At 53.1% G+C, this 26,828-nt stretch overlaps 1 protein-coding gene and 1 long non-coding RNA gene across 3 annotated transcripts; one reads left to right on the top strand and one right to left on the bottom strand.

The window, feature by feature from the left end:
- Positions 1–3,644: 3,644 nt before the first annotated feature.
- SPSB1 (splA/ryanodine receptor domain and SOCS box containing 1) lies at positions 3,645–26,828 on the bottom strand. 2 transcript variants are annotated; one of them, XM_050982588.1, is made up of 3 exons: positions 26,747–26,828; positions 8,939–9,753; positions 3,645–5,631 (listed from the first exon to the last, which is right to left on the bottom strand). In XM_050982588.1, exons 2-3 carry the CDS (start codon positions 9,630–9,632, stop codon positions 5,504–5,506), a joined length of 822 nt encoding a protein of 273 aa, XP_050838545.1. In that variant the 5' UTR covers positions 9,633–9,753; positions 26,747–26,828; the 3' UTR covers positions 3,645–5,503. The 2 variants fall into 2 exon arrangements, with proteins under 2 accessions (XP_050838545.1, XP_009093777.1); XM_009095529.4 differs by lacking the exon at positions 26,747–26,828 and adding an exon at positions 25,748–26,261.
- LOC127060338 (uncharacterized) lies at positions 5,614–7,219 on the top strand. The gene is made up of 2 exons (XR_007779269.1): positions 5,614–5,752; positions 5,822–7,219. It is a non-coding gene; the product is annotated as an uncharacterized LOC127060338 (long non-coding RNA).

Raw genomic sequence — 26,828 nt, 5'->3', positions numbered from 1 at the left:
GCAAAAGGGACTGCTCCCACTTAAGAAATGTCACACCAACAATGTCCCAGGGCCAGGGAAACACCAAGGAAATCCCAAGGTCTTCCCTGCTCAGCAGGTATCCCTCTCCTGCTAGAGTCCAACTTGTCACAGTTCAGGAAAAAAACACAAAGCTCTTTGCCCCCCTTCACTTTGAGAATTTATCATCCCTCTGATGGGGGGAAATAAGATTTATGATTCAGCTGAGTAACAGCCCAAGAGGCTGCCCTGGACTGTGGCTGCTCACCAAGGGCTCAGCTCAGGCCCTGAGTGCTTTCACTGCAGGAGCCTGTAAATCACCTGAGCTGTAACTCACCTGAGCAGTAACTCACCTGAGCTGTAACTCACCTGAGCAGTAATTTACCTGAGCAGTAACTCACCTGAGCTGTAACTCACCTGAGCAGTAACTCACCTGAGCAGTAACTCACCTGAGCAGTAACTCACCTGAGCTGTAACTCACCTGAGCTGTAACTCACCTGAGCTGTAACTCACCTGAGCAGTAATTCACCTGAGCAGTAACTCACCTGAGCTGTAACTCACCTGAGCAGTAACTCACCTGAGCTGTAACTCACCTGAGCTGTAACTCACCTGAGCTGTAACTCACCTGAGCAGTAACTCACCTGAGCAGTAACTCACCTGAGCAGTAACTCACCTGAGCAGTAACTCACCTGAGCAGTAACTCACCTGAGCAGTAACAAGTCACCTGAGCTGTAACTCACCTGAGCAGTAACTCACCTGAGCCAGTAACTCACCTGAGCTGTAACTCACCTGAGCATAACTCACCTGAGCAGTAACTCACCTGAGCTGTAACTCACCTGAGCTGTACTCACCTGAGCTGTAACTCACCTGAGCAGTAACTCACCTGAGCAGTACTCACCTGCTAACTCACCTGAGCAGTAACAGTCACCTGAGCTGTAACTCACCTGAGCAGTAACACTAGCGTCTCACCTGAGCTGTAACTCACCTGAGCTGTAACTCACCTGAGCGTAACTCACCTGAGCAGTACTCACCTAGCTACACCTGAGCATCAATCCCTGAGCTTACTCCCGCGTAACTCACCTGAGCTGTAACTCACCTGAGCAGTAACTCACCTGAGCTGTAACTCACCTGAGCAGTAATTTACCTGAGCAGTAACTCACCTGAGCTGTAACTCACCTGAGCAGTAACTCACCTGAGCTGTAACTCACCTGAGCAGTAACTCACCTGAGCAGTAACTCACCTGAGCTGTAACTCACCTGAGCTGTAACTCACCTGAGCTGTAACTCACCTGAGCAGTAACTCACCTGAGCTGTAACTCACCTGAGCAGTAACTCACCTGAGCTGTAACTCACCCCAGCTCTCACCCAGCAGCCTGTGAGCCCAGGATCTGCTCTGTGCTGGGCCCAGCTCACTCAGCACAGGTGACACTGGCAGGGAGATGCCCACAGTTGTACCTGCCCGTGCCAGGGTGGGGCAGCAGCAGGAGTGCCACAGGAACAGAATGCACAGGGCAGCTGGGAAGAGCAAACTGTAAAACAGGAGGCAGACACAACATCTGGCAGCTGCTTCAAATAGTTTTGTGTCTGAAGGGCAGACAAGCCTGCAGCAGTTTGGAATGGAAGCATGTGCAAAGCAGGATGGGTGCTGCAGTGTGTTCAGTGCAAGCATTGAATGGCTTTGTTCCTTTCAGCACTGTTTTGTAAGCCAAGAAAGGCTGTGCTTTGGGTTAGGTTTTTAATTTTAATAAATTCTACTAAATAAATCACTGTATTTCCTTCTCCAGTCAAATGCACCTTTGGCATAAGATCAAGAGCATTAGGAAGCGTGTGGGAGAAGAGGGCAGTGTGCTGGGAACTGCTTTTCATAATTGTCTTACCTTCTGCAGGAGAAAAGGTGTGACTGCCAAAATCAGTTCCTAAAAGTGTGACGCACGTTCTGAGTTCCCACATCCCAGGGAAGGGGAAAATTGCCTTGGTAGGCAAGGACTTGGCAGGTCCTGGGCTCCAACAGGGAAGGTGTTTGGGCTCAGAAATAAACTCTGTCCTGCAGACAGAGGAGAGAATTGGCAGCTGCCTCCCCCTCCAAGCGCTGCCGTCCTGGCATTGCACAGCTGTGAGGATCCACGGGCACAGCGTTGGGCAGGAGTGGCACCTGCACCAGGACAGGCTCCCTCCTCACAGCAAGGGGACAAGACTGCCAAAGAGGGAGGAGGACACATTTCCTTACCAGCCCCTCCACTGAACTCTTCTCCTCTTGCACACTTTTCTGCACACAAATCACTTTCACAACTCCCGAGAGGAAACAAAAGCTGCTGCCCTGCTTGTGCAGAGCCCCAGGATGCCAAAGCTCTGAGAGTGGCTCCAGCAGTGCTGCAGCCCAGGCAGGCAGCTCTCAGGGCCAGGAGCCTCCCAGGAGCAGCTCCAAGTGCTGAGCCTGATGAGTCAGCACAGCACGGGAGGAGGAGGAGGAGGATGCTGGCAGGGCAGCAGGGGTGGCTTTCAGGGCACTCCTGACACGAGCAGAACCTGCAGCTTTTCCTGCCCCTCACAAAGGCAGAGATGTGCCTGCCATGCTGCCAGGGCTGGGATGGAGGCTGGAACAGCAGAGCTCTGCTGATTTACTGGGAGCTGCTAATCTGTGATATCATTTGTTGATCCCATCAGGTCCAATCCCCAAGTCATGACTTCCTCCCCTGTTGCCATGGCACTGTACATAAACAGGGCAGGCTCCCAGCCCCGAGCAGGTCATTTGTTTCAAATATTCCATGCAGCTGGAACACGAGCCTGTTTGGGTGTCTGGAGCTGAGCATGAACTAATTCCTCAGTTTTGTGCACCCTGCAGCCACTCCCAGCCTGGGCTGCATGGGGCTGGGCAGAGCCAGGCACACGGGCAGAGCTTCCCCAGCAAACCAGGCTGGCATCCCTGAGCCTGCTGGAGCTCAGGGGCTACAAACCCTCGTCTTAATCATGTGCTTTCCACGTGCAAGAGACACCCAACATTTAAAAAAATAAATCTTGCCCTGACTGGAGCCAAGAGGCAAGAAAGCTCTTGCCTTTCTTTGGGCCCTCCCTCCCCAGCACCCCGTTAAGCAGGTAATTAATTAGGCATTAGTCCAGGCTGTGCCTGACCCTCACACGTGTCAGTGTGTGTGAACTCATGATAAGATTTGGCTTCCTCACAGACTTGGTGGCTGCAGGGAGGACAGAGAAGTGCGTGGGCAGGAGGAGGACTTGGAGCCTTCATCACCATGGCCAAAGCCTCACCACACCTGGAGAGGCTGAGCCTCGGGGCTGGCACAGGGTGGGAGCCTCTGCCCTGCCCAGGCTGGGGAGCAGGCACAGCAGCAGGCAGGCAGGGTCAAACCAGCTGAGAGGCAGAGCCCAGCAGCAGCCCAGGGCTGTCTCACCCCAGGTGACAGCCAGCTCCCCCTCTGAGGGGCTGCACACACCCAGGTCCCACAGCTGCAGCCTGCCCCAGCCGTGCACACCTTTGGGATGTGAAGTGTTATTCTTCCAAGCAGAGGGGAGGCAGAGGCAGCCCCAGCTCTGCCTGTCTGGGCAGGCTCCTTGGGAATAAGCTCATTGCTCGTGCAGAAACAAAGCACAGAGAAATCAGATCAGTTCATGCAAATAAAACCCACCACCAAGTAATATTTAATAAAGTTTATTAGGTTACTGAGTGCTATCTACAGTCATAAAATAGAAAGGATTTTAAACTGTACAGAGTCATGTCCTGGTGAAGTGAGGAGAGATGGAAATGAGGGAGCACAAAGAGCATCAGGAGTAGGGAGAACACAGCTGCTTCCCTGGAGTTCTGGAAGACACTGGTCAAGTTGAAGGCAACCAAGCAGGGCTCCACACACACTGAATTTTGTGTCCCACCCTGCAACAGAAACTAGTACAAACCCCTAGGTTGAAAAAAAACCTCATATAATATTAGAATAAAAAAGGGGCATCACACCCCACCCAGTCTTGGCACCAACTCTGTGCTTTAAAAAATATACTATGCAAGTAGTTTATTTTCAAAAAGGTACCCTACAGCAGCTGTTTAAAACATTTTCTTATACATACACCCCACATATATATATTAACATTTTCAACAACTAAATTCATTTGTACCTACACAAAACTGAAGGGATAACTCAAAAGCAAAAACAAAACAAAACAATCACACAAACATTTTTCAAGAAAAAAAACACAAAGAAATGTGCAAAATAACCCCAGAAAGGCAGCATAGTAACCTGTGGAGAGGTCAAGAGAGCAGCTCCTGCTAATAAAGGAGCATCACCTCTTTACTTGGCTACTGAGGATCTATTTGGGATGTGCTGATTTGCCTGAATTGCTTGTCCTGTTTATTGCAGCTCTCCTGCTGCCCAGCTCTGCAGAGGTTCAGTTTCCTCCTGCTGTGCCTGAAGATCACCCCTGGCCTGCCCCTGGGATTGCTGCTCACCTGCTGATGGCACTTGTGCAGCCCCCTGAGACCCCTCCTCTGGGACAGCCTCCCCCAGAGGGCAGAGAGCCCTCCTGCTGCAGAGCTCAGCGGGGATTAGGGTGGTCTGGACAGAACTGAGCCTGGCCTGGATGGATTTAAGCAGCTTATCAAGAAGAGAATTCCTGGCAGTGCCATTAGAGAACACGGAGGTTTCAATGAAGCCTGAGCATGGGGCAGAGCTCAGGGGACAGGAGCTGCAGCTGTGTGACAGCTCACACACAGGGTCCCACACCAGCCAGGGACCCAGAGCAAAAGCTGCAGCTCTCAGTCAGGAAGGAGGGGTGTGGGGACACAGCCTGGCTGCAAAATCTGCTGTGAAACCCAGGGAGGAGGCAGAGCAGGGAGCACGAGGAGCACTGGTGCTAAACGAGAACACAGGAGTCACCACCTGTGAAACAGCAACAGAGCAAGGTGAGAAGTCTCAGCACAGATCCAGACATCAGCAACATAACCACCTTCTCCAAGTTAAGAAGTGTCCTGGTGGAGGAAGGGCTCTCGGTTTTGGTGTTTCAGGGCTTGCGGTTGTACTTTTTATTTTTTGGCTTTTAAAAACTCATCAATTAATTCTTTATGTTACTCCAGACTCATTCCAACTCTGCTGGCCATCCTGAGCCTTTCCATTCTCAGGATGTGGTCTTAACACTTCTCCTCCTCATGCCTCCTCTTCCCTCAGATTATGCTTTAATTCTTACTTTTATCATTATTCTTTTATCACCATCCTTCCCTTTGGCTGGTACAGAAGAACCATTTCCCCTCGAGCCCAGAGAGGCAGCACAGCCTTTCCCAGGAGGAGAGGGGAGCACAGAGCCTCTGTAAATGTTCCTTTTGTCAGCGTGCTGGGGAAGGGACTCCCAAGGAACAAAGCACTCAGCTGTGAAGCCAGGGCTGCCAGGGAGGCACACGGGGTGCAGCAGTGCAGGAATCCATCCATCCTCTGGCCAGCAGCTCCAGCAGGGCAGAGCCCGGGGCAGCTCCATCCGTGCCTCGCTTCCACTTCTGTCCTGGAGCACGGGGGTCATTGGTAGAGCAGGTAACTCTTGAGGGAGGCTGGCAGGGGCAGGGTGGGGATCTCAGCCAGTCTGTCCTTGCCCAGGGCAAGCCTCACGGCTCGCCGGCACAAGTCCATCAGAGGCAGGGGTTCAGCTGGGAAGAGAGAGCCGAGACATTACCAGCCAGGCCCAGGAGCAGCAGGCTCACCCACTCATCCTGCTGCTTGTAAACCCCCAGAGAACACTGAGCAGGAGCACTGCACACCTGGCACGAGGTGCACACTCACCCTGCTGTATCTAAACCCCAGGGACACTGAGCAGGAGCACTGCACACCTGGCACAAGGTGCACACTCACCCTGCTCTATCTAAACCCCAGGGACACTGAGCAGGAGCACTGCACACCTGGCACAAGGTGCACACTCACCCTGCTGCTTGTAAACCCCAGGGCACACTGCACACCTGGCACGAGGTGCACACTCACCCTGCTGTATCTAAACCCCAGGGACACTGAGCAGGAGCACTGCACACCTGGCACAAGGTGCACACTCACCCTGCTGCTTCTAAACCCCAGGGCACACTGCACACCTGGCACAAGGTGCACACTCACCCTGCTGCTTCTAAACCCCAGGGCACACTGCACACCTGGCACGAGGTGCACACTCACCCTGCTGTATCTAAACCCCAGGGCACACTGCACACCTGGCACGAGGTGCACACTCACCCTGCTGCTTGTAAACCCCAGGAACTCTGAGCAGGAGCACTGAACCCCTGGCAGGTGTGCAGCACCTCAGCCATTCACAGCTCCAGCTCACCAAGCACTCCAGCAGGGCACAAGGTGTCTGCAGGCTACTCCAGCCACAGTGTGAATGGAACAGCCCTACAACAGCAGCTGAAGTTCCTCCTCTGCAATTCCAGTCATGAACACAACTTCATGCCTCTTACTGCAGTGCCCAGAAACTTCAGTAAGAGTCACTGAAGGAAAAGGCTACAGCAGGCAGAGCCTCAGGGGGTCTGGGTACCCAGAAAGCAGCATGATTTATCTCACACAGGAGGGGAACAGCTGACAGCCCCTCCATCTCTGCTGCAGAGATCCCAAGGAAAACAGAGCCATCTGTCAAAGCTTCACGTTCCTGCTCGCACCGTGGCACTTCCCAGCAGAGCAGTCCCTCCTGTGTCACACACCCAGGAAGGATACAAGCCTTTGGCTACCTTTTTCTGCATCCTGTACTTAAACCCCTGAACAAGATATTACAAGTTTTTCAGGAATGGCACAGGGGCCCTTGGCTGCTGAGGAGTCACTCACAGCACAGAGGGGACTGAGGTCAAAGCCAGACTAAAACATCCCAGAGGAAAACTGCCATGAGCTCCTCACTGCTGAGCCTGTCAGAGCTCACCCTGACACTGCTCAGGCCTGAGGGGCTTTTCCTGCCCCCAGCCAGGGCTGACACATCCCAAAGCAGATAACTGCCATCCTTCTATGGCCTGAGGGCTCTGCTGCACCACTAGGGAGCTTCCTTTGCTCACAGACACCTGGAGGCACCCACAGGTGAGCCTGGCTCAGAAGCTGCAGTTTCCAGTAGCTTTGGTAGATGCCTCCAGCTCCACAGCACATGAACCTGACTTGCCAAGCCCAGCACTCCCCACTGCTGTCCTGTGTCCCCTGCTCTGTGCCACCAGGCTGCACCCAGCCCTGCCCTGTCTGCTGCTCAGCCAGCCCAGGCTCCCTGCTGCCCCTCCACAGGGACAGGCTCCTGCAGCACACTGCTCCACTCTGCCCTGGCTGGGACACTCCAGAGCCCCAAAACTGGCAGCACTCCCCTGGCACTGCCCAGGGCAGCTCATTCTGAAAGCACTGGGGCACAGACTCACTGCATTCAGAGCCTGCCCCAGTTCTGCCTGCCCTGCACAGGGACAGCTGGGACAGAGGCACTGCCCAGCCAGCAGGACAAGGGGCCTGACCCCCAGAGCCTTTAGATACTCACAGAAAAATCACATTTCAGTTCAGTGGCCCTAAAGGAGAGGCTCTTCCTCAGAGACTCAGGCTTGTCCTCACCTAGTCAGCACTGACACCCCAGGGTGACAGCAGAGCAAGCACACACACAGATCTGACCTCCTTCCATTCACAAGCACCACAATCCCTGGACAGTGCTGCATTGACTGCTCCCAAGTGCTCAGAGCCAGACACCTTCTTTCTCTCCGTGCCAGACCAGCATCCCGTCCCTGCTGGCCTGCTGCCCACCATTCACTCCTCAGCTCAGAGCTCACCACAACAGCTCCAGCCTGGAGGTGGCCCTTCCCTGCTCCAGCAGCTCTGGGCCAGCAGCTCCACACGCTCCCTGCCTTGGAGTGGAGCTGCAGGTTTTGGCTCGGGCCCTCATCAGGACCTGGTTCCTGGAGCTCCTTGAAGCTGTTGTGGCAGAAAGAGCTGGGCTCTCTTTGGGTGAGAAAGGGCTCTGCCCAGAGCTCTCTGTTTGGTCCTGCAGAGTTGAAGTGTATTTCCCAAAGCACTTGCAGATTTTGCTCCTGCCCCTTTGCAAGGCTCTCCTGGTCACTCTGACAGCTCAGTTTTCTGGTGCCTGGTGGCAGCCCTGTGGCACTCAGGGTTTCCCAGTGCTGGACACCTCCAGCACAAACAGAAGAGCCCTTGAGCAGACACTGCTCTGGAATGCAGAGGAAACTAGTCTTCATACCAATACTGCCAAATTTCTTTCACTAGCGACATAAATCCAGATTTTAATCCACTTCCTTCACCTCTCTCCTCCACCCTACCCAGAAGACTGAGTCACCGTCTGGCCCCATGGGAACTTCTGACTATGAGAGATAACAGACTTTAGCACATTTGGACAGCCAAATTTATTTCTAAGCTTAGCTAGAGATTGATGTGCCTGTTAGTAAAAGGGCTGGCATGCGAGCTGGGCTGACGACAGCATCCAGCCCCCTGCTAGAAACGAGCACACCCTGCTCTGAGAGAGGCAGGGGAGTGAGCCACTCTTCTGAGAGATGGAAAACATCCCCATTTTCTTAGAGGGGAAGATCTGTCCCTGTTCTTGCCTGCGAGGGATTTTAAACATCCCCTTGAAGGAAGGGGATTGTTTCAGAGACTGTTTTCTGTAAAGAGACACCAGGATTCCAGGGCCAGTGCTGCAACTGTCAGAAGAACATTCCTGCTGCTCTTCTGGGAGCAATACAAGGTTAGGGTTAGGTGTCCCATCTCTAGCTGGACACCTGGCATCACCTCCTCCCACCAAACCACCTCCCCGAGCCCTGCCCGCTCCCTGCAGAGCGCCTTGGTGACAGCACAGGTGTGCAGCCAGCCAGACTGTGCACTTCCCATGGAGGACCCAGAGCTGCACCCAGCAGTGCTGGGGCTGACACGAACCCTCACCCCTGCAGAGAGAGGAGGCCCCTGCCCAGGATGGCTGGGGCTGTGCTGCAGGGCTAGAGCAGGGCTCATACTCACGGTCCAGTCCGTTCAAGTAGCACATGCGGATCTCGCAGTGGCCCCACACGGCGCTCACCACCGGGTAGAGCTTTTTGCCCTTGAGCCCTCGGAAGGCCACCCCCATGTACTGCCCGTCCACGATGAAGCTCAGGGTGCCATCGTCCATGTCCAGCACCACCAGGAAGGAGTCGGGCACGATGAAGGTCTCGTCGGGCTCCAGGAAGGCGGGGTAGGTTTTGCTGGGCTGGTTCTTGCCGTCGTGGTAGAGTCTGTTGCGCCCCAGGTCCCAGCCCCAGGACTCGTGGTTGTTGCCCACGAGGGTGGTGTAGCCCACGGAGTGCAGGGGCGCCTCGGCCGTGGCCACCCCCACCACGGCGTGGGTGCCGCGCTGGCGCATGGCCCAGGTGATCTGCCAGACGTGCAGCCCCCGCGTGTAGCCCACCTTGCCCCGGATGGCGTCCGTGCTCTGCGCCACCGGGTGCCGGTGGAACATCAGCTTGTCGTCCTCCTTGACGAACACGTTCAGCGAGCGGTCGTCGTTGTTCCACGAGTGCAGCAGCTGCACCTCGTAGGACACGGGGGGCATGTCCAGCAGCAGGTCCAGCCGCGTGGGCTTGCTGTAGTCCAGCCCCTGGAGCTCCTGCTTCAGTGGCCTGTACACAGGGTCCCTCATGTCCACGGTCTTGATCCCCCCGGTGACCTTCTGACCCATCGTTGGCCCGGCCTCGCCTCCTCACAGGCTCATCGATTTACCCGGCAGCTCCTGCTGTCATCCAGCCCCGCAGGAAAGGCTGCCAGCAGGCTTTGTCCAGATGTGCACCACTCAGGATAGCCTAAGGGATGGAGAGAAAAACAAGAGACAAGTTAAACATTAGCACACTCAGCCCTGTGTGCCACACTCACAGAGCACAGCATTCATCTCTTCATCCCAACACCGCGTGCTTCCTTCCCACCAGCCAGGAAGGGTGCAGGAGCTCAGGAGACTCTTCTCTGCAACTAAAGCTGTGCTGAGTACCTCGGGGGCCTGGCTGCAAGTCCAGAGCAGCAGACCAAAGCTGCTGGGGGACACTCATCCCAGCAGCTCCTGGCCCCTCCAAACCCCTGCAGACAAAGGCAGATAAACCTTTGCCTGGCTCATCTCAAGTGGGCAGCTCCTCTTCTCCAAGAGGGAAAAAATCCCCAGTTTCAGCTGCAGAGTCCAGGGGGAGGAGCAAGATCCTTCCCACAGTTGAGCAGTTTTCCTTCCAGATTGCAGAGAAAGCTCTGGGAGGTTTAAGCCAGCTTGGCCAGAGATCCTTGCTCACTCTGTGCACCTCTCCTCCAGCACTGCATCCACTCAAATGTCTCTGCTCTCACTCAGCAACACAAACAGCCCTCTGTCACACAGCTGCCAAACTGGGGGCAGCTATTAGGAGAATTAGAAGTGGGAGGGGTGCAAACGAGCTTTCTAAGAAAAAAAAGTGTTATTTTAACATTTCCTGAAGTGAGGCAATCATGCAGCGCTCCTGCCAGCTACAGTCACAACACTTACTCACAACCAAGGACCTCATCTGGCATAGAAAATAGAGCATGAATCAGATCTGGTTTAAAAATAAGATTACTGGACATCAGCAAGGCTCCAGCTAGAAGGTGAACAGGGAAGGCTCATTGTGCTCTGGGTTAGGGTGAATTCAGCAGCTGCCCCACAGGCTTTTCCTACCAAGGTATGCCATTGGAGCAGTGAGCTAAATCCCAATTCTTAAGTAACAAAAGACAAGACTATTTTTTCTTTCCTTACCCACTTGTTTAAAAAAGCATGAATGAAGAGGAAAATGCCTGAGATTCTTTGAAAGTCCCAATGCTGCAGTGCAGCTCTTTCAAACTATTCAGGGACCTCAGATGTTGGGCACTGAGACAGGAGATGCCATTTAAATAGGCCCAACCATGTTATCAGCTGCTGAGATGACCTCCACTTCCTGCAAGTTAAATAAGTACCATCCACAACATCCAGACAAATCCTGGACTGTGTAAGGCAGCTGGTCACCAGCTGAAAAAAGCACAAGCAGCTGAGGGAGGGCAGCAGGGGATGCCAGGGCATCACCCTGCCACAGCTCACGGCTGAGCTGCTGAGCCCCACGAGTTTCCTTGGATCACAGCCCCTCAGGAACAGCAGCAACTCCAACCAAGGGATCCCAAGGGCAAGGCAAAGCAGATATCAGCTGAGCTTCCCCAGGAGAGGCACCTTGCTGCTGACCCCAAGCAGTGATTTTGGAAAAAGTTCAGTGCAGGCTCTTTGCTGGATGAAGCCAGGCAGAAGCACCAGGTGAACTCCCTGGCATTCCAAGGCCTGAGGCACAGGGACAGCAGCTGACAACAAGGGACTGGCAAGGCACACGTGGAAGCCCATAGGCAAATTCAGCTGTTGGAATTTTGATTAGGATAAGGGAACAAAACACTGGCAGAGGGAGGAGAGGCAGAGATTTCCTGTGCAATACATGTGAGAACACAGCATAGGAAACAAGAACCAAAACAAAGCAGACTGCAGGAATACTGGTACAGACCTCTCTGAAGCACAAAATACTCAGGAGAAGTAAGGGAATACAACTGTGCTCTTCATTAGCAAAGCAATGCCTTGTTCATTGTGGCTTTTTGCCTTTTGCCAACATAAGCTTCATCATATTTCTGAGGCTGCTGCAGCAGAGAGGGAATCACCCTGGTGGGACTGCAGGGGCAGGAGAGCCCCAGTGCCTGCTCTGCCCAGGAGCAGGTCCCAGACACAGGCACCACTCATCACCCACCCTGGGCAGGACTTTTTCCCAGGCACTGCTCACAGCAGATGACAGACAATGGCCAGAATAAAGAGAAAGGGGTGAAGAAGGGGAAATATTGAAGCAGAGGGGTGGGTCAGAGTGAGAGCAGGCAGGTCCAGTCAGCCCATGCCAGGACTGAAGGGCAATAGGGCTCCTGGTTAGGCAAGGCAATCATCCCTGCCCACGGCTGGCTCTGCTGCTCCTGGCACCAGCCTGAGCTGGAACTGCAGAGTGGCACCTTGCCCTGCAGTCAGGAGCACAGTTGTGCCCTCATCTCTTGAAAGGAAAAGCCTCTGCATGCACAAGACAATGCAGGCACTTTCCTGAGCAGGAGGGAGGCAGAAATGCTCATCCTGTGAAGTTAATGGATTAATGCCTTGGGCAGCTCCACAGGAGACACAGCCAGCCATAAATGAGAAGATACGCTGGGGAATGAGCTGCTTCAAAACCTTTGAGCTGCTACAGGTAAACACTGAAAGTGCTTTTATCTATCTTATCAACAGCTCAGGCTTGCTGCAACTCAGCTCTGCTTTATCAGCACCAGCTCATCCCTAGGATGCACTCCTGCTCCCATGCTATTTTCAGTTCTATTGTTCACTTCTGGGCTTGAAAACCAGGCAGTGAAATTCTAAGGGTGTCTCAGAGAAAAGTATTCCCTGCTATTTTCAGTGAGAATTAGCCCTCCCTTCCACTGAGGTGTTCAGAGCAAGCTGTCAGTTTGCCACGCTAGAAGGAAATGCCAGGTTCCAAAACAAGTGCTTGCTGCAAATAGATCAGGGCAGGAGACAGCAGAGACATTGAAATGGAAGGCAAAGCCTGCTGTTAAATAGGGAGAACACAGCTCTGCAAGCAAGCCACTGCCTGGCTGTTTGGCAATGCCCTCTCACCCATCCCTGCAGTGTCTGGCTCTCCAGAGCAGAGCTCTGGGGTTACTCACAGCAGCACATCTGAGTCAATGAAAACCTGAAGCAATAACCACCACCCATCCTCAGCCAAGCCACTTGCTAGACACTTAAACAAATTTCCACTGCCCACCTACCCAGCCAGTTCCTGTGAACTACAATGCTGCATAATCTGGCAGAAAATAACTCTAAGCAACAGGAGAGAGTTCACTTTGCAAAATATTTGTGATGATGGAAGCAACTCAGGAGTTCCAGAAGTTTGTGCCAGAGATCTTCTCTCCCACTGAAGGCAGGTCACAAACAGCAGTTTTGGTTGCAGAGAAAAGGCATTTCTTTACATGAAACAAGGGAACTCGGGCTGCTTTTCCTCACAGAGGAAGTTCAGTGGATGTTTCAAAGGTCATTAGGGTACTTCCAGCTCTGCAGAAGGTAACTTATGAATGTCAGCTGCCTGTTAAAGCCCAGGCACAAATCAGGACTCTTTAAAATAGCTTCTCACAGGCAGATTGCAGTCACTTGTCTGCAACAATTATGTTCTCTCCCCTTTGCTGCTCTGCAGGTTCCTGCTGCTCCAGAAGACCTGCCTGCAGCCAGCTGGTGAAGGGAGCAGCTCTGAGCTCTGGGCTGGGCAAGGCTTCACAGGCAGCTGGCACCCCCAGGAGTGACCTGATGGCCTGGGGTTCCAGGCACAGTGCAGCACCTGAACCATGCTCAGTGCCACAGCAGAGGCTGTCACCTGCTCAGGTGCCAGCCAGGCCACCCTGCAGAGCATCCCCCGAGGCTCCCAGGGTGACAATGCCACGAGAACTGCAGCCATCCCTGCTGGCAGTGCAGGAGCTGGGGACAGGTCCTGCTGGGGGACACCAGTGATGCTGACCAGAGGTGCTGAGCTCAGCTTTGTGCCTCAGCTTTGCTGCACTCCAGAGATTCCTCTGCAGGAGAGAGCAGGGAGCTCAGTCTGAGCAGAGGCAGCACCTGTGCATGGTGGGAAAGGCACAGACCCTTCACACCAATTTCCTTAGGTGCACCCAAGAGATGTGCCTACATTGCACACCAAGAGCCACCACAAAGAAGCCACATGAGCAGAAGAGGCCACAGGCAGAGGTTCACATCCACAGGTTCACCTTCCTTACACCTCTGTACCTGTCCAGCCACCTTCAGCTGATTTCCCATGTGACACTGAGTTTGCATACCAGCCCTGCTTCCAGAAGAAGCCTCACAATTCTCTGAGGCTGAGATGTGTGCCTGGCACACTGCAAACACAACCCCCCAGTTTTAGAACCCAGCAGCACTTGAAAGGCCTGGTCAAACTGCCCTGCTTGCTGAATGCTTTTCCCTCCAGCACTGGAGCCATTTGACAGGCTGCATTTAGAGAGGCATTTCCTCCACAATTAAGCCACCATGAATTTTAAACAGTAAATGTTTATGTTCTGAACCATCTGCATTAAAGAAGCCCACATAATCCAGAATAAGCCACCCTCTTGCACAACAACTCCCTGCTTTTTGTTATTTCCCCACTTTATTTGCAGCCCACACTGCCCACTGCCCATCCCTCATCTCTCTTTAACTATCTGGATTCTGAAGTTTTGTCTGATAATGAGGGGAGCAGTGGGTGGAAAGAATGAAGTTTGATGTTTCTACCTCTGCCCAGAGTTTCCACTCCTGTATCAAAAGCACTTTTTGGCTATGGCTGTGGCCAACACCACCACCAACCCATCAGGACAAAACTCTGGATAACAAGGCACTGCTCTCCCCTAAAAACAGCTCATGAATTCCTTTTTTAATAGAAACCCATGTTCTCAGGAGCCACTCCATCCCTCCCCAGGTGACAGCAGGGCAGAGCATTCCTCCAGCAGATGGTTTGAAAACATCCACAGTGGAGTGTGAGGATTCAACCCCTGCTCCTCAAGGCAACCCAACATCTGTGTCAGGAGACACAGAGCCAGCAGGACTCCTCCTCTCAGGTGAAGCAGGTGTAGCTGGAGCTATTCTAGTACTAAGTTGTTCAGTTACTGTCTCTTCCTTTTTTCATGTGAGGATGTCACAAGCACTGCTGCCAGTAAAGCAAAAATCCCCGCACCAGAGCAGCTGCCAAGCACCAGATTACTCAGCCTGTTACTCCCAAACACGTTTATTGTGTCTGAAGCTTCAGCACATGTATTTACATCAAATACATCCCTGCCAGAGGGGAAGCTGTGCAAGTGTCTGGTGCTGCTCCTCACTGCAGAAACAGCCCCGCTGAAATCTGGGCCGTGCACTGCAAACAAACAAATCCTGGCCACTGCAAGAGCCCCTGCTCCCTCCAAGAGACTCTGACAGCACCAGGAGCTGGATGCTGCTCTGATTCAGAGGCCAGAGCAGCACACTCAGCAAAACCAGGGCCTCGAGGTGCAGAACTGAAGTTATGCTCCATCCCTGCTTCCCTGGCACTCCAATCCTGTTTTCTCTCTCACCAGTTTACTCCTGTTCACCTTCAAAACCAGAGCCTGTCCAGCCTCTGGGCAACCTGTTCCAAGGCTTGGCAAGCTGCATGGTGGCAAAATTTCTCCACAAGGGTTAAGCACCTTCCTCTCTGTCCAAGTCACTCCAGCTCCTTAACCAGCCAGTTTCAGGCTGAATTTTGTGTTCATCCTGAACAAGGGAATTCAACCCCTTGTCCCAGCTGTTAGTGCCTTCATACCACAGAGCAAATTCAACACAACCATGGATCAGTTCACATACCTTATTGCCTTACCTTGACACATGGGAAAACTCAGCATTCCTCTGCAATATTTACCCAGATCTCCCCATCCTGGCCTTCCCAGGTGTGGAAGAAAAGGACTGAGGTGGCACCCTTGTGTGTGAAGACCCCAGTGGATCTTTCACACTTGGAACTGCAGATTCAGGTTCTTCCTGTCCTGAGTTCTGTGGAGTCTGAGGGTGTCACCACTGAGGACAAAAGCCTCACAAGAGGAGACAGCTGAGTCACTGAGGAAGTGACTTTTTTCATACTGTTTAGGAAACCATTCTGTTCACTTAGCAAAAGGATGTTTTCAGAAGTCACCACCCTGCAGTGCACCCAAAGCAGGGGCTCCTCACAGGCTCTTTCAAGCAAGAGCCCCAGAGCCTGTCAGATTCTCCAGTGCCTCCAGCAGCTGCCCATAGGCAGAACCACCTGCCATGGTGAGTTCCAGCAGGTATTTCATTTCCTGCTCTGAAATGAGATCCTGGGCCATGCCCTGCACAGCAGATGTGCCCCTGCTGCATCAGACAGGTCCTGTGAGGTGCTGAATGATGACAACAGCACCTTCTCTGCCATGCCCACCACTGGCCAAGCCAGCCACAGAATTCCTAGGTTTAGGAACTCTCATTCCTGGTACAGGAGCAGGGCTGGGGCTCAGCCCTGGCCAGCAGCAGGGCTCCCTCTGAGGACAGGCAGGCTTCACCCCCCCTGGAAACAGCCCTCACATCACCTCGAGGAAGCACTGCAGGAACAGGAATGCTCTTTTTAAGTGGAAAAGATGAGAGCCAAAGCTGGATGCTCTCATGGAGCTCATGCTCAGGACAAGTCTTTGGAGGCAGGAGGGCTGGGCAGGAACAGTTCTGGACAGAGAGTGCTGCAGTGCCACTGCCCTGTCTGACAGGCTGTGCCCCCCCAGTCCCTCCACACCTCGGGCTGTGGTTGGCACCCCTGAAACTGCAGCTCTGAGAACAACCTGCACACCCCTGTGCATGACACCAGTGCCTGGCACCTCCTTCCCCACCTGCAGCCTCCCCTGGAGCTGCCCAGCTCCACCTGCACTTCCCACCCCAGAGGAAGCCACTGGTGCTCCCAGGTGAGGAGGGATGTGCACCTTCACCCACAGCAAGCAGGGCCCAGGAGCTCCCAAAGCTCAGATTTGTTTCCAAGGAACACGGAATTACCTCCAAGATAAAACCAGCAGTTTTATTATCAAAGTTAACTAGGTACTTTGCTTTGAAATACAGTTTCTTCCCCTGCATCAAAGGGCTGTTAATTTTAGTCTTGTAGCAAAAAAAAAAAAAAAAAAAAAAAGGAGAAGAAATGAAAGCAGCATCTGCTTGGAAGAGATGAATGCAAGATAAAAGGTGTCTGTGACAGAAAGCTGGCAGCAGCCTTATGTTTTCTATTCAAGTTTAATCTGGGAACAACAACCACCCTTAAACATAACAAAAGCTGTGGAAAAACCCTTTCCAAATCCAACAACATAGCCAGAAGATGCAATTTCTCTTCTCCAATCACTGCAGCAGCCAGTTGAGGCGAGGATCCAGACAAATCCAAGCTTGCTATGCCAGGGTCACCCAGAACCTCAGCTTGCTCAAGCCCACAACATCCCTGCTTCAGCTCCAGTTCCTTCTCCCTCCCCCAGGCCTCCAGAGTTTCCCAGAGATCTCCACAGCAGAAGGAAGCTCTCACCCCATGGCAGAGCAGCTCCAGGGTGTCTGGGCACTTGGCAGTGACATTTCTGCTCTGCCCAGCCTGTTCCTGCACAGGCTCCCTCAGCACCATCCCTGCTGCAGTGGAAGAAGTGAAGCATGGATCCCCAGCCTGCTCTGAGTAGCAGGGAGTGTGGAAAGCTGCTCCATGTGACCTTTAAAGCCTTTGGAACCATCAGGCAGGGAGAATCCCTGTGCCCAGTGCACTCTGCCTGACCCAGCCTGCTGCCAGCCTCCCAAAGAGCTGCTGCTCACCTCCCACTCCTGAGGCAGCTGCCAGGAGCTGTGGAACTCAAACATTGGCTACAGGAGCAAAAACCCGAGGAAAGAGCTGGATAAACATGGACCAGAGCAGTGCCCAGACATTTGTCAACATGCAGCAAAGCACTCCAGCAGCAGGCTGGGTGAGGGGAGCCCTCCCATCCAGGAGCACACTCCAGCAGGCAGGGATGGCCCAGCAGCTCCCAAGTGCTGAAGCAGGAGGATATTCCTGGCAGACAGATTGCACAAGAGACAGCTCACACTGCCAGCTTTACTGGAACACACTCAGCAACTCCCCAGAGCAGAGCATGCCAGGATGATGCTGGATTTCTGACTTGTCATTAGCCAAAAAAGTTTAATGACATGGTTGGACTCTGTGTTTAGCTATAATTGACCTGGGACATCCCATAATTAGGAAGAGACACTGCACATCTCTCTGGAGCTGGCAGTGAGCACAGACTCAGCGTGAGGCAATGTTCTGCTTTCCCCATCACCTGAAAGGGTCCCTGGAAATGGCTGTGGTGCTTTGAGACAGACAGGGTGACCCAAAAGCTTTGGCTGGCTTCCTAAATCATCCACCAAAAGCTTCACAAAGCAGCAGTTTTGAGAAGCTTTCTAGCTTGCCTGCTTGAAGCTTTATCCCTGTAAAAGCTCAACCAGACAAATCATATTTGCAAGTGCAGAGTGCACCAAAATGAGGAGGATAAAGCACATTATACAAACTGTGGCTGCAGGAATGCACATGCTGCTTTCAGAGGACATCTGCACTGTAAGGTGGCCAGATATCCCAGAGCAACTTTTTCCTGGAAATAGCAGTTGTGGTAATACAGAACAAATGTTTTTGCCAAAAAAGTGACCAAGACATGCACTGCAGCATTGCTCACAGTAGCTGCAATACTGCTTCAAGTGGCAAGGGGTGAAATTTGCCCCTTGGTCTTCCTGGGACACACTCAGAAATTCAATCCTAAGCAACAGCTTCACAAGCTTGAACCCTGTAAGCCCAGTGATATTTAAAGTGGGTTCCTCACCACCTCCAGTGTGCACAATGTCCTGCAGGGGAGGAAGGAGACAGCCTCTGCTCAGCATCTGAGCTCTGTGTGGTGGCGACAGGGAATGCTAAGATGGTTTTTATCCCTTCTGTTTCCACCTTCCAAATGCTCTGACACCACCACAGGAGCCTGAGTAAGCAGGGTCTGAAGAACACACATGTCCTTCCTTCCCTCCCCAGGGCTCCTCAGCAGACTAAACTGTGGCTTTCCCCTCTCAAACAACAAAATTCCATACCTGTAATTATGCCAACAGCTTTCTGCTGTGACTATCCAGACTTGGCCATCCCCTTCCACGAAGGTGACCCACAGAGAGACCTCTGCAGTGCAGGAGACAAGAACCAGTGCAGGAGTCAGTGATGAAACACTCCTGAGCCCTTATCTGGGCACTAACAGCTGCCAGCACTTCCAGGCTTCAAAGGCAAGACAAAGGCTGTCCAGCCAACCTATCCTCCCTACATACCACAGCCACCACAGGTCCTCATAAGTCAGCATGCCTTCCAAATAAGTGTTTAACATAAACATTTGTAGAGTCACTTAATTCCTGGTGAACCCAGCTATTTGATGTGGGCCACGGAAAGCTCCCATGACATCAATGGAAAGTTTCCAGTTAGAAAACCAGGGCTGAGACAGAGTAATAGAAGTTAAGAAATAGAGACTGAAGAGCCTTGTAGAAACAGTCAAGAGATCTGTTCTTAAGCAAGATGCACTCAACACACTCAGGAGCAAGCAGAAGAGAGAAGCTGCCTTGTTTTGTCAAAGTTTAGAGATGAAGAACAGCAGAGATAAGGCAGCTATGCTGTCTCCAGTGTGCAGGCTTCTGTCTTTTCTGGGCTGCTCGGTCTCAAAGTATGTTCAGCTGTTTCTTGGCTGCTGCTGAAGTTCTGATTCCTCCTTTGGAGCAGGCTGGATGGCTTGGCCAAGATTTGCTGTGTGCAAACACTAGTCTGAAAGCAATGAGAAAGCCACTGCCACCCACCACCCAGTGCACCACAACCTCCCAAACACGGCACAGATGTAAACTGTCAGGCATGTCCAATGTCTGGAACATCAAACAAAGCCACCACATCCAACAGCCTTTTCCTCCATTAAAACCTCACACCAGACTAAACTCACCTTGAGGTTTTATTCCTGCAGTCAGCTCATCCACTGCTACTGCTGACCTTCAATGGAAGCATCAGCTGAACCTCCCCAGGTAACACCAATCCCTTGGAGATACCAGCCAGGACTGGACAGGGCTGGCTGTGGAGCTATTCACCCTGGAGAAACCCATCTAAGCACAGATAACTGTGCCCAGCTCTTCTGTCAGACTCTAGGCACAACAGGGTTCCACAGAGGGCCCTGCAAAGCCACCTTGTCCCTGCTGCCACCCTGCCACCTGCTGGGCCATCAGCTGTGTCCACCTGGACCCCAGGACTTCCAGCTGGTCCCACAAGCCTCGGTCAGACACCATTTCTGCACAGACTCCTTCTGTGGTCCCCTCACGTGTGCCAAAACAAGATTTGAGAGCACACTGAACGTTTTCCTGTTGAGAAGGATTTTATGCCAATACAATCCCAGCTGTGCCTTCTGCTCTGCTGCTTTGCACCTTGAAATGGAGATTCCCATGAGGCCAAGGATTCTTTCAGAACCAGTCTAGACTGAGGATTGGTTGGAGTTTTTGCCAAGTTTGAAGACAGCCTAATCCAAATACCATAAGAGCACATGCCTCTGAACAAGTGCTGGTTGTAACACCTTCCTCTCCACCTGAGTAAGCTCCAACCCCCTTCTCCTCTCTTAAACACCCGGGGGGGGGTTGTCCTCAGCCCTAATACACAGCACACTGCTCTCCAGTGCCCACCTGCATCAAGAAATCTCTTCCTCCTAAAGCTCCAAGAGCCTCACCTGCTCAGCTCAGGGGCTGCTGCCACATCCCAGAGTGCAGAAATTCTGTTCAACCCACAGATGCTGTGCTGCCATGGGGCTGTGCCACAGCAGGAGGCTGAGCTGCTCTGCCTGGCAGGGAACACCAGCATGCCCCAGGAACCACATCCCTACAGCAAGGGGCAAAGATGGAAGGCACCTCCTGAGTCACAGCTGAACTCCCTCCTGCAGGAAATACAGCAGGAGCTCCTCAGAGGAGAAACAGAAACACCAAGCATGCATTGAAGTGCACCAGCAGCACAGACTCCCTTCCAAAGTGCCCCAAGTCCAGCAGCAGACTCCCTGGCAAGCACCTGGCGGTCTCTGCCATGCTGGAGGGACACAGCACACCTGCTGAGCTCCCCAGGCAGCAGTGCCCTGCTCTGCAGAGGGCAGTTGCACAATGCTCCCCGCAGATGTGGGCACTGCTCCTTCCAGGCACTCTCACCAGGTGTCCCCTCCCACTGGGAGTGTTGACACACAGAGCTGTGCCTCCTGCAAATCCAGTTCCGTGTCACACCAGGCTCTACCAGATTACCCAGATAAAGGCTGGGATTTAACGTGACTGTTACTCATGCCACAAGTGCAGATTTGGACCTGCGTGGGCACTGTGGGCACACAGGACCTGCCCCTTCAAAATCTCACCAGAAGGCATCATCTGCAGCCACCTGACACCCTGCTAGCCAGAGGGTCAGGAGCACCAAGTGTCAGTGAAACAGCTGAGAGAAAGCTCTCCCTTCCCTCCAAAGCTGCTCCTTGACACACTTTAAAAAATCCAGCTATTTAGCAGCTTGTTGGTCCTTGAGTGGATCACCTGAAGATCAATTAACTAAGGCAGCTATCAAGAAACAACAGTATCCAAGTCCCAGGATCGAGCTCAGTCACTAATACATTAAAAAACTTAAGATACACAGCTTGCCCTTTTTCCTCTCCCCATCTCAACCTTCAGCAAGTCAAACCCACAGTCTGGAACCCCAGAAGCAGTTTGGTGTTGGTCTGTCTCCTCTCCCCAAATTCTGACCATGCCCCAAGCTCACAACAGCAGGTTAGCTGCTGATTTAACTTCTGCCCAGCAGCTGCCCCTTGGCAGGCAGTGTGGCACCCTGCCAACCTTGCAGCACTGTCCTGTGCCATCAGGGCCATGCCTCAGCCCTCCTGCCCTGCAGACTGCGCTGAGCTGGCAGGGGCTGGGAGGTGCATGTGCCTGAATCAGCCCAGAGCCAGCTCTGAGGCTGGCACCACTGCCAGCTGCCCTTCTGATCCCTGCCAGAGGGAAGCACAGCACCCCAGAATGCTGTGAGGTGAGGAACAGGGGAATAACAGAGGGAAGCAGCCCTGCAGGTATACAGTCAATGGTTTGATTCACTCCCACCCCCAGCTCCAGTCTGCTCCAGCTGGAGGAGCACAGTGTGCCCCATGCACAGCCCCAGAACATGGCAGTGACACAGTGGGGACACCAGGCAGTGCCCAGAACCCTGACAGAAGGGACAGCACAGCCTGCAGCAGCTCATGCCTGTCACACAGACCCGGAACAGAGAGTCCAAGCATCTCCATTTCCTGCCTACAGGCATCAAGCCAGGTACTTTCTGGATCCACACAGGCCCACAACCCTTCTCAGCACAAGGGTCAGCAGGTTTATTCTGCAGCTGTTGGAGTTTACAGGAACTGGGACACAGACACGAGCCCTCCCAGTTCAGCTTACCCCTCACCAGCTGGTCACACAACTCTGAGCATTTCTTTTCATGGGCACCTCTTGAACCTCCAAGCCCCAGATACATGACTGCCCTGGGATTAGTGTGGGACAAAGCAACCCCTCCCTCACTGCCACATGTAAACAAGACGAGTTCAGCCTTAAAATAGCACTGACAGTCAAGTGAGACTCGAGGAGTGATTATCAAGGGAGATCTCCACGTGGAGCTGCTACCAGCACAGCACAACCCCATCCAGCCCTCACCCCCAGCATCCCCACTCTCAGCAGGAAGGAGCACAGACTGCTGTGTGGAAGCATTCCAAGAGTCAGTCTTGTTCTCCTCTCACTGAGCAGCAAAGCTGCTCTCCCTGCAGCACAGAGCCATTGCCACCCAGCAATGAATTAGGGCATCAGGGCAAGAGCCACACCTTGGCAAGCTCCAGGGCCTGCTACTAACCTCCAAACACTATAGCTAGGATGCAGGCATTTTTCACATCTCTGCATTAAGTAGATTTTCATTTACAAGAGGCCATTCAAACCAGAATTTATCCTCGGAGAAGCTTGCAGAAGTTTGCACCAAGAATTTCTAAACATCTGAGACCAATGCAGCCTTCTCATGTAGAGAACAGCTTGGCCTTACCCCTTGCTTGCTTTTCTTGGCACTTCACCATCTGTGGCTCACGTTCTTCAGAACAAAGTTGTTTCTGCAGTTTTTGTGCAACTGAGTGCCTTTGTACATTTATGGTGTCAAGGCCCCATCTGGGATCTCCTCAGGACAGATTCCTGACTTGATAACATACCAGCTCTCCAAAGAAAGCAGTTTGAAGCTAACATCGACACAGCTGCTCTGACTTAGGAGCTTCATCAAATTCCCCTTCCAGGCTAAAAGAAAAAGCCCATGTTTGGTAACTCCATTCAGACATCACCACCTTCTGCCCCAAAGCTCTCAATTGCTCCCACATTGGTATCTGGCAGATGGTGCTGGTTGTTGGGGTCCTTTTGTTTGTTTGTTTAAGTGAAAAGCTTTCTCCTCAAAGAGAAAGCTTTGTAAGAGAACAAAGAAAAGTGTCACTTTCTCCTCCCAGGGGAAGTTTTACTCTTACACAGCAGCAGCAGCACTGCTTCAGCTTGAAGTCTGTCTTCCCATGTTCTAGAACAGAAAAAGCTCACAAAACCACGAGACAAGGAAATGTCAGGGGACAGGACCCTCCAGCATTAAGGAAAAAAGCCAAAGCAAAGCCATGTGGTTTTTTCTGTATTAAACAAGGAAAAGATGCTAACCCAAAGACTCTGACCTGCAATGCTGCTGAAGCAGAACACACAAAACCAGAAGGGAGGATGACAGGGCACCTTCCAGTGAATGGACCACTGGCAACCCCCTGCCTTGCCAACCCAGCCCCCCACTGTGCCCAGATAAGGCATTTCCCACCTTTTCCACCCCACTGCCACATGGCAGAGCCCACGAATAAAGCCTGGTACTGGCATCCACCCCAGCCCCAGCCAGCAGGGAAAGCACTCCTGGATCCTCTGGGAATGCCCAGGGAGCAGCGGCAGCAGGGCCACACATGGAGATGAGGAGGAAGGAGCAGCCTGCAGCCCTCATCCCTCCAAACCAAGCTCCCTGGGGCACACACTCACTGCCAGCTGGCCACCAGCTGCCCTGCACAGCTCAGGACACTCAGCAGTGCCAGGCAGGACAATTGCTGGACAGTGACAGAGCTGTCCCCAGCAGCCACGAGCCAGCACCGAGCCCTGCAGCAGCGCTCACACCTGCTCCTCCCTGGGCTCCAGGACATCCTCCTTCCCTCTCCTCTTTCCTAAAGAGCCAAGGCTTTCCTAAAGCCCTGGAGGGCTCTGCCAGGGCAGCCTGCAGCCCCAGGGCTGGCACAGCTGACAGTTTCACTGGCAGCAGGACACGGCTCACGCTGCACTGAGGGTTCTGTCAGTGCCTTCCCCACACCCAGCCCACACCAAACCAACCTTACCAGGGAAATTTCTTTTTATCTCCTTCCCTCAAACACTGCAGAGTTCAGGCAGCTCATGCCACCCCAGAGCTACAGATAAAAGCAGTTCCTGTACCAAATTAACACCCAGAAGGAGGATTTTTCTTTTTGCTGTAAAAACCACTCAGTCTGCAAGAGAATTTTCTGACCAATGCCACAGACCAATTTACTTTATCCCAGGAGTTTCCAAAGCATTACCATTAAGGGCAGAGCAGTACAGAGTTAAAAGGGAATGGATGTTTTAGTAGTCCCTGGGAAAACACAGTTAACAGTAGCACATTTTCCCACCATGGGCTTGGAAACTATTATTTTTTAGCTGTATTTTCTCACCCTCAGCAGAGAGCATTTGGCATTACCTTTAGCCCACATCCCATCTTTGTTAAGGACAACTGCACTCTTCCCTCAGCAATTATTCATGGAAACAGAGACAGCTACAGCAGTTACTCACATGGAGTAACTCAAGGGAAGATGTCTTTGTTTTCCAGAGCAGTGCAGTAACTGAAAGTGAGTCAACACCTTGACATGAGCTCATTCTGCAAAGGCCACCAGCAAAGGAACCCAGTGACTGCAGTCTGGTACCAGACACTTACTCACTTTTACTCTGCAGGCACCACAGAGCTTTGTCTGAAAGCAACTGCTGTCTGACTCGTGACTTGGCACGGCAAGTGGGGATGAGCTGCATCTCACACCTGGAAACACAAAGGAGTGGGGCAGCAGCTCCACAGCCAGCCACAACACCAGGTTTGGGAAGCTCACAGCTCAGGCAGGGCTCTCAGCTGATCCTCACTGCTGATATGCTGAGCTACTCTGCCAGTCAATGCATGTACAAGGCTCCTGCCACAGGACATGAAGATAAGCTCGGCCCAGCTGAGATCATCTCACGGTGCTCCCTGCCAGCCCCAGTTAATCCTCAGCCCTTGTCAACACCAGCCCTGGGTGACTCCAGGCTCAGTAAGTACAAGTGTACTAAAGCCCAAAATTACAGCCACCACTCGTCCTGGCCTCTCAGAGCCCATCAGATGCCAATTCCAGCATTTGCAGAGGCATCAGCCACAAAATCTGCCCATGACACAAACCTCAGAGAGCCACAGAACATACTCCAACCCACATCATATACTGTTCAAAAGCCACATTGTGACTTGGAGTATTATCTGTCAGCACTGTCTGCACTCAGTCCCAAACCCTGGCACAGTGTCCTCACTGGCTCATTAGCTACAGATTTTAAATTCCAGGAACTTAATGAATTCTTAATTAGCCCTCACAAGACAAGCAGACCTTGCAGACTGCTTTCACTTTTTCTGAGGAAAGGAAAGAGGGTCCAGGGGAAAAAACCAACACAGAGACAGAAGAGCAACAAGCAGAGGCCATTCCCCAGCTCCAGCAGCAGCGAGTCACTGCACACAAACACAGCACGTAGCAGCTGGCCAATTCCTGGAACACCAGCCCACGTCTCAGCAGCATCCAGCAGGAGTTTACAAACAAGCCCCAAAGCACATCATAGTGCACTTCAGTAACCTCCAGAGCAGAGGAGAGAGGCTGCAAGGGCTGCTGCACTGCAAGAGCCCAACATGCCCTGAGGAATACCCTGCTGCAGCTCATCCCCTGCCTCTAAGGAGGGTGAGGAGCAAATTGCTGCTTTGTGCATCCATCAGCACCAGGACTGAGAGCCCTGGCAGGGCCAGCAGGGTGACACGGTGACAGGGCAGGGAGGGACAGGGCAGCTCAGGGAAGATGCTCCTCCACTTCTCTAAACAGCAGCACGGCTCTGTGGCATTCCTGGCTGTTCCCTTATTAACTCACCACGGAAATATCCTTCCTTGCAGGCTGGGAGAGCCACTCTGACCATCCCACTCTCACTGTAAGGCCCTGGAGGCTCTGCACAGTTTGGTCCTCGTGATGCAGCAGCCAACTGTCACCAACAAGACTGAGCTGTTTGTGCTACCGAGCTTTGCAACGCTGCATCTGGTGTAGAAATCAGATGTCAGAGGGGTGGGAAAGACACAGATTACTCCTGGGACAAAAGGTTCATTAAGCCATCCTGCATCACTATCGTTGGGAAAAAAAAAAAAAAAAAGAAGAAAAGAAAGAGGTGATCTCTCTCCAAGAAGCAACTCCCATTTTGACAATCGTGTTGTAAACTTCCTTATCTCGAGCCACGACTCAGACAATTGACAGTTTTTGAATCAGGCATGGCCACCGGGCACTCTGGCTGCCCGCTTTAGGCAGGGAATAAGGACAAAACACGGCATAGTCCAGCAGGAGGCTACAGCAAGACTGACCTTAGAACAACAGTCTAGGTCCTTCAGATAGAGGATTATGTAAGCCCCCGTTGGATTCGCAGAGGTTTATGCAGTAAGAAAAGCGACACAGTAGCCAGACCTTGTAAGGTGTGCTCCGCAGCCCCCGCGGTAACCGCGGACCCTGAAGGAACAACCCCGCTGTTCTACCGAGGGATCCGCGCCGGTTATCGCTGTTTGCTCTCCGAGCCCTCACACGGCACCGGGCTCCGGCAGCCGCCCCTCCCGCGGCATCCCCGGCGCGGCAGCGGAGCCCCGGGCCCACCACGCCATCAGTGCCCCTCAGCCCATCACCGGTGCCCCCGGGGCCCCTCAGCCCATCACCGGTGCCCCTCGCCCCATCACCGGAGCCCCCGGGCCCCGGCAGGGCTGCGGCCGGCGCTCGGCCTCGCCCCGGCTCCGCAGCTGGCACCGCCCGCGGGCCCTGCCCGACCCCGCTCCGCTGCCACCGAGCGCGGAGAGGCCGCGGAGCCGCCCCGCACCGCCCGCCCCCGGCTCCTACCGTGCCCGGGCTGCCCGCCGGACCATGGCCCCGCTCCGTGCCGTGCCCCGGGCAGGCCGAGCCCCGCGCCCGCTGCTCCCGG

This window comes from Serinus canaria, chromosome 21 (genome assembly GCF_022539315.1).
Source record: "Serinus canaria isolate serCan28SL12 chromosome 21, serCan2020, whole genome shotgun sequence".
In the NCBI taxonomy this organism is placed as follows: domain Eukaryota; kingdom Metazoa; phylum Chordata; class Aves; order Passeriformes; family Fringillidae; genus Serinus; species Serinus canaria.
The sequence above is the reverse complement of the archived record's forward strand: the minus strand, read 5'-3'. Positions and strand labels throughout refer to the sequence as shown.